General features: G+C 38.5%; 1 protein-coding gene and 1 pseudogene across 5 annotated transcripts in view; both read right to left on the bottom strand.

Moving 5' to 3' along the window:
* The window catches only part of LOC122557348 (protein JTB-like), a 31,424-nt gene that overhangs the window by 5,192 nt on the left and 10,106 nt on the right, over positions 1-16,126 (bottom strand). For all 5 annotated transcript variants that reach the window (XM_087998016.1, XM_087998020.1, XM_087998013.1 and 2 more), the window contains 2 exons: positions 9,401-9,486; positions 3,824-3,897 (listed from right to left, as the gene is read on the bottom strand). In XM_087998016.1, coding sequence (XP_087854142.1) covers positions 3,824-3,897; positions 9,401-9,486 — 160 coding nt within the window. The remainder of the gene's footprint in view (positions 1-3,823; positions 3,898-9,400; positions 9,487-16,126) is intronic.
* On the bottom strand, positions 13,224-15,249 carry LOC148151923 (uncharacterized; annotated as a pseudogene).

Raw genomic sequence — 16,126 nt, forward strand, 5'->3', positions numbered from 1 at the left:
TGACTTGATCAGGTGTACCCTACAACTCTGGGAAGCTAGGGAAATGATTGCTGGGCCCCCTGCTGAGATTATTTGTGTCATCAACAGTCACAGATGAGGTGCCAGAAGCCTCTAGAATGGCTAACATGGTGCCACTATTGAAGAAAGGTGGGAAGGAAAAGCCAGGGAACTATAAAACTGTGAGCCTGGTGTCAGTGGTGGGCACGTTGTTGGAGGGAATCCTGAGGGACAGGATTTACATATATTTGGAAAGGCAAGGACTGATCAGCTTTAGTCAGCATAGCTTTGTGCATGGGAAATCATGTCTTACAAACTTGATTGAGTTTTTTTTTAAGAAAGTAACACAGAGGATTGATGAAGGCAGAAAAGTAGACTTGATCTATATGGACTTCATTAAGGCGTTTGGCAAGGTTCCCCATGGGAGAATGGGAAGCAAAATTAGACCTCATGGAATACAGGGAGAACTAGTCATTTGGATACAGGATTGGCTCAAAGATAGAAGACAGAGGGTGGTGGTGGAGGGTTGGTTTTCAAACTGGAGACCGGTGACCAGTGGCATGCCACAAGGATTGGTGTTGGGTCCACTACATTTTATCATTTATATAAATGATTTGGATGTAAACATAGGAGGTATAGTTAGTAAGTTTGTTGATGACACCAAAATTGAAGGTGTAGTGGACAGCAAAGAAGGTTCCCTCAAAGTCCAATGAGATCTTGATCAGATGGGCCAATGGGCGAGGAGTGGCAGATGGAGTTTAATTTATCTAAATGGGAGGTGCTGCATTTTGGAAAAGCAAATCAGAGCAGGACTTATACATTTAATAGTGAGGTCCTAGGGAGTGTTGCTGAACAAAGATACCTTGGAGTGCAGGTTCATAGTTCCTTGAAAGTGGAGTCGCAGGTAGATAGGATAGCGAAGGCGGCGTTTGGTATGCTTTCCTTTATTAGTCAGAGTATTAAGTATAGGAGTTGGGAGGCCATGTTGTGGCTGTAAAGAACACTGGTTAGGCCACTTTTGGAATACTGCATACAATTCTGGTCTCCTTTTCGGAAGGAGGTTGTGAAACCTGAAGAGGTTCAGAAAAGATTTACAAGGATGTTGCCAGGTCTGCAGGATTTGCGCTTTAGGGAGAAGCTGTATAGGCTGGGGCTGTTTTCCCTGGAGCATCGAAGGCTGAGGGGTGACCTTATAGAGGTTTGTAAAATCATGAAGGGCATGGATAGGATAAATAGAATAGGGGGGAGTCCAGGACTAGAAGCCACAAGTTTAAAGGTGAGGGGAAAGGTTTTGAAGGGAACCGAAGGGCAACGTTTTCACGCAGAGGGTGGTATGTGTATGGAATGAGCTGCTACAGGAAGTGGAGGAGGTTGGTATAATTGCAGCATTTAAAAGGCATCTGAAGGAGTCTGAATAGGAAGGGTTGAGAGAGAGATATGATCAAACTGCTGGCAAATGGTACTAAATTAAGTTAGGATATCTGATCGATACAGACAAGTTGGACCAAAGGGTCTGTTTCCATGATGTACATCTCTAGGACTATGACTGACCTCCAACAACCACTGCTATCTTCCTACTTGTCAGGTATGGCTCCAATCATCTGAGGTTGCCCCTGATAACCACAGATTCCAGTTTTGCTAGGGTTCCTTGATGTCTCACTTGGTCAAATGCAGCCATGATGTAGGGCTGGCACTTTTACCTCACCTCTGGATCTCTGCTGTTTTGTCCATGTTTGATTAAAGGCTGCAATGGGTCAGGCCCTGGCAGAACCCAAACTGCATGTCACGGAGGTTATTGCTAAGCAGGTTGATAGTGCTTTCATTACTTTTACTGATGGTAGAGTGTAGACTGATGGGGAGGTAATTGGTGGGGTTGGATTTGTCCTGCTTTTCATGTACAAGACACATCTGGACAATTTTCCACGTTATCGGGTAGATGCCAGTGTTCTAACTAGACTAGAACAGCTTGTGAAAAATCTATTAATTGTCTCACCAATAAATTTTAGACATTTAAAGTTACAAACGAAAGTGTAGATATAGTGATGTTGCTTCCACTTGAGAATTCAAAACAAAGCTTATAAATGCAAGATAGTTGCTAATAAATCCACTAAAGAGTTTATCGAACAATCTTTACCTAAAAATGAAGGTAATGCAAAATTTTCTACCACAAGCGGGGAAGCATCATTGACATGAATATTATAGATGTATTTAAAGAGAAGAGAGTTAAGTACTTAAAATGAGAAAAAAGTCATTGAATTAGATGTAGAGGATGAGGTAAACAACAGCAATGAGGAGGATGGTGTGGAGTTTTAATAGTTCTACTGTTGAGATGGTTCAAAAGTTAAAAGGCCCATTTTTGTATAGTGCATTCTGCATAATCCTCAAGTGCAAATATGTGGAGATACATACATTAGGAGGGAAGTGAAGAGTCATCTGTGAATACATTTAGATTATACAAGATGTAATAAAATTAAAACCCAAGACTAATTTTATAAATCTAGTTGATATTATTATTGAACAAGCCAGATCCCAGACCTAAATTTGATTTGATAAGATTTTTTTTTTTTGGAAATTTGTAAAGGCAATCATTTATTCAAAAATTAGAACATGGCTGCATGTTTTTGCAAACAAAATTTATTGTACAAATGAAATCAAAATAAGCTAAATATAACCATTTAAAGTTGTTTCGAAAACACATGAACAAATATAATCCCATCGACTCCCCAAAATCATAACTTCATAGTTAATCAAAATGCAGAGAAATCCCTTCCCTATCAAATCTGTAGATTTTGATTTAACTGTTTCTTCAGTTCCAGCCTCTCAAGCTTGGGAGATCTTCCCCTCGAGCATACTCTCAAATGAGAGCTTAGACTTGCTCAGTTTCTGAAATTACCAATGCAGATTTCTAACCAAATACTCCTGATCTGGAAGTTTGATAACTAAGTTATTTCACAGAGGTAACTTATTTCCCTAACTGCTCTGAACAAGTCAATTCTTCTGCCAGAAACTATACTTGTATCTGACTTCAACGAGGTCTCCTTTGAAATACCTAAAAGCTTTCCATTCTGAGTTTTTCTCTGCTAAAAATCAATCTTTGATTATTAAAAGACATTAGCTTGCTTTAAGGTTTGCATGTTTTCTTTCCCCATTATAAAACCCGATAATAAAGTAAATTCCAATTATATTGAGAGGTACATACTTCTTTAAAACCATGGTTTCGGAAAGACTGATCCAGTTAATTATTAAACCCAATTCACAAAATTAGATGAACAGCCACGTGCCATGAGTTTAAATTCCAAATTCTGAAACAAAAATTACACATATCTCACCACACTAAATTTGCAATCTCCGTATCCTAAAATCTAAACTGAGTTTCTGTCCCCACGTCTTTTTAAAAGGGCAATAATCTCCATTACTATCAACCCTCTCCAATGTTATGGATCCCAAATAAATGCAATGTATCGGAGCACCTATCAAAAAAAGGACCATGTGTAGTTAGATTTAGAGACATCCAACTACATGATCTCAAGCTAGGCGAAATGTATGCAAGAGGCAACATTAAAAGGGACCGAGTGAGTGTTCATACATGGGTACACAAAGAATGTTAAAGATTTCAAGCAATTCAATGGAGAAGTCAAAGTTACAAGTGAAGTATAAGAAATATAAATGTAAATTTTTGTTTCTGAATTTATCCAGCTATTAAGTAGATGTGCTGATTATTTTTCTTCCCAAGGTAATTTAGTATTTACAGATTAAGCTGACCTTTCCAATGTCAACAACACTTTCTTAATAATAAGAAAGTTCTATTGGACTGAATTCACCTTACCTCCTATACCTTTGGTCTGTTACACACTTTACTTCTTCAACAAATCCAGTGGATGTACATTCTACATGCACAGTCTGCAAAAGGTTCGAAAATAAGTTATTGAATAACAGTATCAAATGATGATCAGGAGTATGTGTTAAAACATAAAAGGCTACATACAGTTAACTACATCAAGGTTTTTAAAAAAAACCACAAACACCAGGTTATAGTCCAAAAGGTTTATTTGGAAGTACTATTTTTCCTAGTACTACAATAACCTGGTGTTGAGATTTTTAAACTTTGTCCACTCCAGTCCAACATCAGCACGTCACATCATGTGTATCAACACAAGCTATGTGACAGATTCTATATTACTGTTTATACTTGTGTATTGGTCAATCTCATGTACAAGTCAACCCCTTATTTTTGGCCAAAAAAATCTGGTACTTTGCATATATTTTGTGTATAAGTCAACTCTAGTTTTTCCAGGGGTCTCTTCCTGACCATATATGCAGCCTTAAAAGGGCATGATTTGCACATTTTTATTCAAATGCAATATCTGCATCATCATGTTACCACAGTATATATTTGTGTAACACAATTTTCAAATCGTGAAACTTAATGTTGATAACTACAACTTTCTGTATATATTTGTTATATTTACATACATATTTGACGTGTGCACGCAAATATCTACGGTACCATATGGCAGCCCTCGAACTGGTCTTCCCGTTGTTGCCTCAGCTTCTTAGAAGTAGGTGTCATGTACAGTTGTACTCTGAACTTACTCCAAAACCCCCAAATGTTTTTGACAAAATGGCATCACAAAGAAATAAGTATATAGTACAGTTTAAAAGTTATTGAAGTTGCAGAGAAGAATAGTGTAGCTGCAAGAGAGTTCTGTGTTTCCGAAAAACATGTTGGAGATTGGAGGAAAAAAGCCTCACAGTTAAAGGTTATGCCTAAACAGAAGAATGCCAACCAAGGAAAGCTAAATAAGAGGCCACAACTAGAAGAAAAGATTGCTGACTGGGTAATTATGTGTCATCAGAATGAAAGCATAGTCACTCGACAATGTATAAGAATATGTGCCAAAAACGAAGCAAAAAACAAAAAAAGACGGATTCAATGATTGCGTGCAATTCTGGTCTCCTTCCTATCGGAAAGATGTTGTGAAACTTGAAAGGGTTCAGAAAAGATTTACAAGGATGTTGCCAGGGTTGGAGGATTTGAGCTATAGGGGGGAGGCTGAACAGGCTAAGGCTGTTTTCCCTGGAGCGTCAGAGGCTGAGGGGTGACCTTCTAGAGGTTTACAAAATTATGAGGGGCATGGATAGGCTAAATAGACAAAGTCTTTTCCCTGGGGTCAGGGAGTCCAGAACTAGAGGGCATAGGTTTAGGGTGAGAGGGGAAAGATATAAAAGAAATCTATGGGGGAACTTTTTCACACAGAGGGTGGTACGTGTATGGAATGAGCTGCCAGAGGAAGTGGAGGCTGGTACAAATGCAACATTTAAAAGACATTTGGATGGGTATATGAAAAGGAAGGGTTTGTAGGGATATGGGCCGGGTGCTGGCAGATGGGACTAGATTGGGTTGGGATACCTGGTCTGTTTCCATGCTGTACATCTCTATGACTATTTCCAAGCCAGTGCTGGATGGTGTAGTAGGTTTATGAAAAGGTATGATTTAGTGCTTTAACAGAAAACCAAGATTGTCCAACGTCTACCAGCAGAACTTAAGTTAATAGGTTTCCATTGCTTTGTAGTTAGAAGTCGGAAGGAAAAGGGGCACAGGCTCTCATGTATCAGCAATATGGACAAAACCCCAACGAACTTTGATATGCCAGGGAACAGAACTGCGGACAAGATTGGAGCCAAAATAGTTTTAGTTAAGACAACTGCCCATGAAAGGAGTTGATTCACTGTGGGAGTTGATTCACTGTGGTACTTGGTTGTATGGCAGATGGAACAAAGTTAAAGCCTATGGTGATTTTTAAGTGGAAAACTCTGCCCAAAATAGAAATTCCCAAAAGGCATTGTTGTCCTCATTATGAAAAAGGGTGGATGATGAAGGTGGCTGCAAGACTTGGATTAGGGAGGTCTGGAATATGCGACCAGGTAAACCTAGAAAGGAATAAAGCCTACTGGTTTGGGATATGTTCAGATCACAGAGTGGAAAGAGTCATCTGTGAACTTCGAGATAACAATCCTGACATTGCAATGATTCCTGGAGGCCTTCCGAGCATGGTGCAGCCACTGGACGTTAGCATCAATAAACCTTTTAAGGACATAGTATGGAAGAAATGGGATACTTGGATGCAAGAAGAGGCAAGAAAATTTCACAAAGGGTGGCAACATGTGTGCTCCATTACTTGCAACTGCATGTGAGTGGACCGTTGAGTCCTGAAAGGAGATGAAAACTGAAATTGTCAAAGCCTTCAAAAATGTGGAATTTCTAATGCTTTAAATGGTATAAAGGATGACTATGTATGGTCAGATGGAAGTGATGACAAATCAATTGATGATTCCCTTGAGAATGCAGATGAAGATGATCCATATAACGATATCCTTGACCAAGACAACTGGAATGAATTATTCAGTGGTGTAACCGATGAGGGCAGTTAATTTGAAGGATTCTAATGGTCTTTTGCTTGTAATTTGTCTTTTAAGTAGTTGTCCCATAATATGTGATATATGGTGAGAAGAGTTTTTTTGATGTAAAGTGTTTATTATATATTAACAGTTTCATGCGTTTTCTTCTAAATAAAATACTACCAGTCTCTTTGTTTTTACTGCTCCTCTTTTTAATTTTACGAATTGTGTGTTGTACAAATACCTCCGGTAGATGACCTGACCACCTGTTGGTATGCCTATTAACATTTATACGTATGTGTAGATATGTGCACTTTATGATACTGGTAACTGGAAGATGGTATGACAGAACCATTCTATCCTAGAAGGCAGAATGGAGACAGTTACTTTGTAGATAAATATTCAATAATAGCCATAATTCCTTTTCCTTTTGTTGTTTATTTTATAGAGAGATCTGGCTCGTTTGTCCATTTTTTGGCTCATGCCCAGCATGAATTTCATTCCCCAAACAATACCTTGTGAAAAAGGTGACCCCCCCTAATTTCAGCTGAAAAGAACAATCTTCAAAACTTGACATATACACTGTATCTAAGATAAATAGATTGGTAAAGAGGGAGGTGTAAAATGAAACCTGGGTGTCCTTCTACACCAATTATGAAAAGCAAGATGTAGGTGTAGCAAGTGAATGATACATTAACCTTCATAATGAGAGGATTCAAGTGCAGAAGCAGCGGCGATGTCTTGCTGCAATTGTACAGGACCTTGCTGAGACCACACCTGGAACATTATGCATTTTTTGTTTCATTGTCTGAAGAATATGTAGTATTAGTACAAATAAAGGATCGGATAGCTGACAAGAAACAGAGAACAGGCATAAACAGTAGGCTGGCAAGATGTAACAAGAGGAATATCACAGGGATCAATGCTGGGGCCTCACCCATTTACAATCTATACATATTAATCGGATGATGGGTTTAAATATATTGTCGCTGTGAAGAGGAAGGTGTCAAAAGAGATATAGTTAAACAAGTCGGCAACACTTTGGCACATTGAGTACAATGTAGGGAAATGTGAACTCATCCACTTTCGCATGAAAAATCTAAAATGCACATTAGTAAATGAAGAAATATTGCACGCCTCTTAAGAGATTTGTGTCCTGGTATTTGAAGCACAAAGTTAATTTGCAGGGACGACATTTCCTTATAAAGACAAACAATTTTACTGCAAGGGGTACATAAAGAGAGTCAATGTTTTCCTACAAGTCACAACACTGATGAGACCAAACTCTGAGTGCCATGTTCAATTTGGGCTCCTTATTTAGAAAGGGCATAATTGCATTAAATGCTGTTCACTTGAGATTCCAGGGATGAAGGACTTGAGGAAATTGAGCAGGTTGAAGTTTAGAAGAATGAGAGCTGATCTTACAGAAAAATTCAAGATTTTGAGCAGACTTAATATGAGATGCGCGAAAAGAAAGTTTCTACCTTGGGAAGAGACAGAACTAGGGCTCAAAATTGAAAAAAAAAGTTATTTTCCATTTTAAGTAGACAGAATTTTTCTCTGCGGGTCATGAATATGGTGAACTTATATCCTCAGAGAAGAAGACAGAGTAATAAACTATTTTCAAGGAACAGATAGATAGGTTCTTGACTAACTAGGAAGTTAAAGTGTATCAGGGGTTACCATAAGACAATAAGATTCGAGAGCAGGAGTCCATTCAGCCCAGTGAGTCCTCTTCACGATTCAGCAAGATCATGCTGATCTAATAATCCTGAACTCCACATTCTTGCCTTTTCCCTTTACTCCAACTGGCTTACTGATTAAGATTCTATCTCTCAGGCCTGAATAAATGCCCCATCTTTGACAGCCCTCTACAGTAAATAAGTTCACAGATTCACTACCCTCAAGAAATTCCTCATCTTGATCTTCATTGTGCATTGATATGAAAGTAGAGTTGAGGTCACTGCCACATTAGCCATGATATCATTAAATAGCAGAACAGGCTCAAGTGATCAAATGGACTACTCCTGTTCATAATTCATATAGTGTTAGATGTACAGCACAGAAACAGCTTTCGGGTCCAACTTGTCCAGGCCGACCAGATATCCTAAACTAATCTAGTCCCATTTGTCAGCACTTGACCCATATCCCTCAACTCTTCCTATTCATATAACCATCCAGAAGTCTTTAAAATTATTGTAAATTTAGTAGCCACCACCCCTTCCCCCCAGCAGCTCATTCCAGACAAACACCACCTTCTGCATGAAAAGGTTGCCCCTTATATCCCTTTTAAATCTTTCCCCTCTCACCTTAAACCTATTCCCTTTAGTTTTGGACTCCCCACCCTGGGGAAAAGACTTAGGCTATTTACTCTTTCCCTGCTCTTGATTTTATAATTTTCTAAGGTCACTCCTCAGCCTCTGATGCTCAAGGGAAAACAGCCCCAGCCTATTCAGCCAACCCTGGCAAAATCCTTGTAAATCTTTTCTGAACTCTTTCGAGTTTCACAACATCTTTCTTTCAGCTGGGAGACCATAATGCATGTATTATTGCAATGGTGACCGAACAGATGTCCTGTACAGCCTCAACATAAACTCCCAACTCCTATACTCCATGCACTGACCAATAAAGGGGAAAGAGCCAAAAACTAAAAAGGACACAGGTTTAATGAGAGAGGGGAAAGATATAAAAAGGGAGGTCAAGGGCAACTTTTTCCACAGAGATGGTGCATTATGGAATGAGCTACCAGACGAAGTGGAGGACACTAGTACAATTACAACATTTAAAAGGCATCTGGATAGGTTTATGATTAGAAAGGATTTAAGAGGGATGTGCGCCAAATGTTGGCAATTGGGTCTAGATTTAACTGGATATCTGATCAGCATGCCGAGTTGGACCCAAGTGTCTGTTTCCATGCTATCCATATGTATGACTCTATAACTTAATGATTTTGCAACTCTCAAAATAAAGTCTATAATTACTCAAAATTACATGCACACAGTACCTTTTCATAATCATGACATGGAGTGCATTCTCTTATAATGCTGAATTCTTCTTTTTCCCAGCAAGGCCTTGATTGTGAAATACTTGCTGTTTAATCATAAATTTTTTAAAAAGTGTAAAATTCATAAATCAAGCCTTACGTCATATTACTTTTACTAGCCAATTTTCCCCCTCCAAATGAATTTTGATTTTTTAAAAAATAATCACAGTTAGATTATAAAATTCTAAAAAGTAAACATGGTCTTTTGCACCAGTTCATTGGTACAAAATACTCAGTGAACCAGCACAGCTACAGTTTAAGATATTGAACTATCTGTATCTGTGATTTCCTATGTCAGGTATCTAGTGCCTGGAGAATATTGGAATAAGGCACAAAGCAGAAATCAAGTATTTTTTTCCAGGAGGAGCAGGAAAATATATAAAGTGAATTTGGATTATTCATCCATAAACGATTAGCATAGGACTCCAATGAACTGATATTAAAAGAACATTTTCTTTCCTCAATAGATGCATGACTCAGGATGAATAAATGGCTTTTGAACAAAATAACTCTAGTCTTGCCTTTTAGGAATAGAAAAATCACCAGATTTGTAGCCTACAAGCTAAATAGCACATATTGTTTAATGCTAATGTATACCATGCAACAATAAAACTTAAAGATAATTCACAATTGCTCCTTTATGCCCAATCATCTCAAATGACCAGTTTATAGCTCAGAATCACACTTTTTCATAATGTCTCTTATCTTCATGCTTGGATTTTAAAAATAATGTTTACTGATTCCCATGGAGAAAAAAAAAAGAGAACAACTTCAGTTATTTAGATGAACGTGTGATTTCTAGGTGAAGTGGCTGTAGGTGACTTAGCTTCTTAGTGCATCTCAAAATTAAGGCAGACTGCAAACTGCCTGAGAGATCAAAGGTCCTTGCTTCTGTTTGCCCTGTGCAATTAGAACTGTTGTATTTTGAAGAAAACTCATTTACTCGCTGGACATTGTCAAAAAAGGATTTAAAGCTTGGAGGCAACACTATTCCACAAAACAACCTTTATACTGAGCGCTATGGTTTTTGAAGTGCTTTATTAACATTTTCAAATATGTAGTCTGGAAACAAAGTGCTTATTTTTTTTTAGAAAACTTGCAAATAAGCATGCCCTCAATTTGGGAGAAAATCGACATTATTCCACTGTAATTTCTTGTGATCAAGATCAGAGTAAGACTAAGTGGATTATATTTTTTAAAACTATATCAGCTAACATAATTCATCAGTCCACATTAATAATATGGTTTGGATTTAACATTAAAATACTAAAGTTCTATTTATTTCAGCTGCAATTATTTTGACATGCTGTTGTACAACAAAAAGCACAAATGATCTTGAATTATTTCACCAGTCAAAACCTCAATCATAGAGATCAATACATTCAAAAAAGCAATCCCTAAAAAGTTTAAAGATGTGAGTACCAATGCTAAGGCCAGTATTTATTGCCCATTTCCAACAGCCTACAAGATGATCAAGGGCATTTACTTAAGTCTGTGGTGAAAGTTCTCCCACAACGCATTTAGTAAGAAGTTCCAAGATTTTGATCAAAAATGTACAAGTTTGGCCACTTGGCTGGAACTTCAGATTACTTTGCTCCCTTATATTTGTTGTTCATCTTTCCAAGTGGTGAATTCCTGACTTTTAAAAGGCATAAGTCAGGGTGTGATGTCAGTCTGTTATAATGTCATTGGAGCTGCACTTATTTGCCTTCAAATGTTGTTATTTAAAAATAAAGGACACATTCCTGTGCTGTACTGTTTTATGTTCTACAGGTTAAATATATTTCTACCTAAAGACAAAAGATGGAACTAACGCCAGAGAATCCCAGATGTCAGAGACTCACAGGTGATCACTCGCAGAAACAAAGGAGTTTATGCCGGCTACTAGGGGGTTTAATACAGTCCATGGAGCAGCATAAGAATGCAGAGGGGTGAAACATAAAATTTGAAATTAGGAAAGCAAAGATGAAAAAGCATTAGTGGGTAGAAAAAAACAATGGAAATCCAGAAAGAGGTTTTTCCAAACAAATATAGAGCAAGAGAACTAGGGAAACTAGAGTCCTTTAGGTACCATAGAGTTAGAGTTAATCAATCAGTGGAGAAGTCATGGGCACGGTTCTCAATTTATACTTTGAGGAAGTCTTCATAATGAAAAACAAAGACACAAGTAAAGACATCAGGGCAGAGAGCATGAGATATCAGAAGAAATGCACACAGAAAGTACTATTGTATTTAGCAGCCTTAAAAGTGGATAAAACAACAAACCCCAATGAGAGGTATCCCAGGCTGTTGAGGAAGGAGATATCAGGGCCACAGCAGAAATTTTCAAATTTAAGTCAGTCAGTCTAACTTTAGTGCTGGGGAAGTTAAACAAAGATTTCTAAGGGACTGATTGTATGAATAATAGGACACTGGAAAACATTGGAGGCCAGTAGTACATGTCCACAGATCCCAGAAGTTAGCATGGCAGGTAGGTAAAGTGTTTAAAAGGTGTAGGGGATACTTGTATTCTATGCCTTGGCTAACAAAGGCAAGAGCAAGGAGTTCATATTGGAGGTGTATAGAAAATGCTGCTTAGATCACAACTGGAGTATTGCATGCAATTCTGGTCACATTACAAATGAATGTGATTGCATTACAGAGGATACAGGGAAGGTTTACCAGGGTTCTGCCCAGGCTGGAGTGTCTGAGCTAGGTGGAAAGATTGGATAGGCTGACCTTGTTTTCCTTGGAGTAGAAAAAGGCTGAAAAGGAACCGGATAGAGATTGATAAGATGAGGAGCGTCAATAGGATAAATAAGGTGGCACTTTTTCCATTAGTACAGGGGTCAATAACCAGGGGCATAGATTTATGGCAAAAGGTAGAAAGTGAAATGGAGAGTGGAGGACAATTTTTTTTTTCCACTCAGATGGTGGTCAGAGTCTGAAACTCACTGCCTGAAAGTGCAGTTGAGTCAGAAACTTTCACAACATTTAAGCAATATTTAGATAGCTAGCTAAATTTGATCCAAGACTATGGGCCAAAGCTGGAAAGACAGGATTAGTGGATCAGAATTTTGTTGCCTAGTGCAAATATCACAGGCCAAATGGACTGGTGCTGTAAAATGTCCATGTTTATTAGTGCTTTATTCGTTTATAATGTCCCTTTGAAACACCTTCATACATTTTCTTCATTGGAGGCAAATTACGTCAAAGTTTTTATTGAAGAAATATATAAAAATTGCTGCATCATTGCTAAATTAAAATTCTCAACTTGATTATCGAGCTACCCTACAGAAATATCTTCTCAACACAAACTTCAGCATTTTTTTCTGTTGGCTCACCACTACCAAGAGCAATTAGGAATTGATATTCAGTGTTGTCCTTGCCTACATTCTCATAAAAGAAAACAAAGTAAAACATGGATGTAAGTTTACTTGCTGAGTTGGAAGGTTTGTTGTCAGATGTTTCATCACCATATGAGGTAACATCCTCAGTAAGCCTCCAGATAAAGCACTAGTGGTGTAGCCCACTTTCTATTTATGTGTTTGCATTTCTTTGGGTTGTATGATGTCATTTCCTGTCCTTTTTCTCAGGTGGTGCTAAATGGGATCCAAGTCAAGTTTGTTGATAGAGTTCCGGTTGGAATGCTATGCTTCTAGGAATTCTCGTGCATATCTTTTTGACTTGTCCTCTAATGTATGTGTTGTCCCAGTCGAAGTGGTGTCCTTCCTCATCTGTAAGTAAGGATAGTAGTCTTTTTGTGGTTAGTTGATTTTAATGTTCCTTGGTGGCTAGTTTTGTCCAATGTCGTGTTTGATACAGTTCTTGCATGGTATTTTGTAGACAACATTAATTGTTCTTGTTGTCAGTAAAGGGTCTATCAAGTTCATTAGCTGCTGTTTTACTGTGTTGGTGGGTTTGTGGGCTACCATGATGCCAAGGGGTTTGAGTAGTCTGGCAGTCATTTCTGAGATGTCTTTGATGTAAGGGAGAGCGACTAGGGTTTCTGGACATGTTTGTCTGCTTGTTTGGGTTAGTTGCTGAGATATCTGTGTTCATTGGGTACCCATTCTTTTTAAATACACTGTATAAGTGATTTTCCTCTGTGCTGCAGTGTGTGACGGCTCGGTGAAATGTTTTAATGCAGCTTAGTTTGTGGGTGTTGGGATGATTGCTTCTGTAGTTTAATATTTGGTCCGTATGTGTTGTTTTCCTGTCAATGCTGGTTTGAAGTTTCCCATTGGCTGTTCACTGAGATATCTAGGAATGGCAGTTTGTTTTGTTTTCCTCCTCTTTCGTGAAGGTTATGCCAGTTAAGGGTATTATTGTCTGTCTTGAAGATCTCCTCTAATTTGTTTCATTTAGTGATGACAAAGGTGTCATCCATGTACTGAACCCAAAATTTGGGTTGGATGGTTGGCAGAGCTGTTTGCTCAAGTCTCTGCATTACTGCCTATGCTAAGAACCCTGATATCGGAGATCCCACGGGTGTTCCATTGGTTTGTCTGTAGGTTTTGTTGTTGAAGGTGAAGTGGGTGGTAAGGCATAGGTCCACTAGCTTGATGATATTGACCTTGGGTGATCAACGTTGGTGGTGTTTGGTCTATGTTGTCTTTGGGTCTTCTAATAATGTAGTCAGTGTTTCCTTGGCTAGGTTGATGTTGATGGATATGAACAGGGCGGTTACGTCAAAGGAGACAATTATTTCATCCTCATCTTGGTGTCTTTGATAATCTTCAGGAATTCTTGGATGGAGTGGTGTGAGTGTTCAACTAAGTATTTTAGTCTTTGGTATAGATTCTTGGTCAATCAGTAAGTTGGTGTTCCAGGTAGCAAGACTATGGGTCTGAGCGGGGCTCCTGGTTTGTGAACTTTTGGTAATCCGTAGAAGCATGGTGTGTTGGATCCATCTGGTTTAATTTTTTGGAAGTTGGTCTTATTTATTTCTCCAGATTTCTGAAGTTTTTTGAGTAGGGCTGTGATTCGCTTTTCTAGTTGTGGGGTCGGGTCTATCGTCACTTGTTGATAAGTGTTGGTATCTACAAGTAGTGCGTTCATTTTCTCAATGTAGTCTCTTTGATTTAAAATAACTGTCAAGCATCCTTTGTCTGCAGATAGGATAACAACGTTTTTATTATTTTTTTAAATCTTTCTAGTGTTTTCCTTTCTTATGTATTGAGTGTGTTTCCTTCCTTCCTTCCTTTTTCCTGCTTAATGTTGGTGTGACTGTCTATTTGATGGTTTGTTTGCTGGGTTTCTTCTGAGGGTTGGTTGTCTTTCAGTATTGTTTCTAATGCTGCGAAGAAATCTTTCTTGTCCGCACCCTGCAAGTTGTACTTCAATCCTCTTACTAAGACGGCTTTTTCAGTGTCTGTTAAGGGTCGGTCAGATAAGTTTTTATCCATGCTTCTGTGCTGTCAGTGTTGTTATTTTGTGTAAGTTTGTCTACTTTCTTCAGGTCTAGTTTTTTCATTTTCTGTGTTTGTCGCTGTCTAATGTCTAGATCAAACAGCTCTGCCAACCATCCAACCCAAACGTTGGGTCCGCTACATAGATGACACCTTTGTTATTTCTAAACAAAACCAATTAGGAGGAAACTTTCAAGACAACCAGTAATACCCTTACTGGCATAAAACTCACTAAAGAGGAGGAAAACAACAAACTGCCATTCCTAGATATCGCAGTAGAGTGAACAGTCAATGGGAAACTTCAAACCAGCATTGACAGGAAAATAAACACATATGGACCAAATATTAAACTACAGAAGCAGCCATCCCAACACCCACAAACAAAGCTGCATCAGAACATTATTTCAACGAGCCAACACACAAAAATCACACGGTTTTAAAAAAGAATGGGTATCCAATGAACACAGTCCGCTAATTTCTCAGCAACAAACCCATACAAGATGGTAAAACATGTCCAGAAACCCTAGCCATTCTCCCCTATGTGAAAGACATCTCAGAAATGACTGCCAGACAACTCAGACCCCTTGGCATCATGGTAGCCCACAAACCCACCAACACACTAAAACAGCAGCTAATGAACTTGAAAGACCCTATACAGACAGCAAGCAAAACGAATGTAATCTAGAAAATACCTTGCAAAAACTGTAACAAACACTACATTGTACAAACAGGCAGAAAACTAGCCACCGGGATACATGAACAACTAGCCACAAAAAGATATGACCCACTCTCTCTAATATCCTTACATACAGATGAGGAAGGACACCATTTCGATTGGAACAACACATCCATCAGAGGACAAGCCAAACAGAGACATGCACGAAAATTCCTAGAAGCATGGCATTCCAACCAGAAGTCTATCCACAAACACATTGACTTAGATCCCATTTACCACCTCCTGAGAAAAAGAACAGGAAATTACACCACCACAGGAAACGACACCACCAACCAAAGGAAATCCAAACACAAATAGAAAGCAGGCTATACCACCAATGCTTCATCCGGAGACTCACTGCAGATGTTACCTCATATGATGATGAAATGTCTGAAAACAAACCTTCTAGCTCAGCCAGCAAACCTACAACCAGAACTTCAACCTGAGCTACAAATCTTCTCAAAACTCACTAACAACAACATGTCTGTCTATAGGGATGCATATTTTTGTCGTCAAAACATTATATCCTAACATTACACTGGTTTCAATGGCAGTTAGGACTTGTCCTTTTTTTCTTGCTCT

The sequence above is a fragment of the Chiloscyllium plagiosum genome, unplaced genomic scaffold, assembly GCF_037043375.1.
Source record: "Chiloscyllium plagiosum isolate Xiang-an unplaced genomic scaffold, Cpla_swu_hap1 HiC_scaffold_2, whole genome shotgun sequence".
NCBI lineage: Eukaryota > Metazoa > Chordata > Chondrichthyes > Orectolobiformes > Hemiscylliidae > Chiloscyllium > Chiloscyllium plagiosum.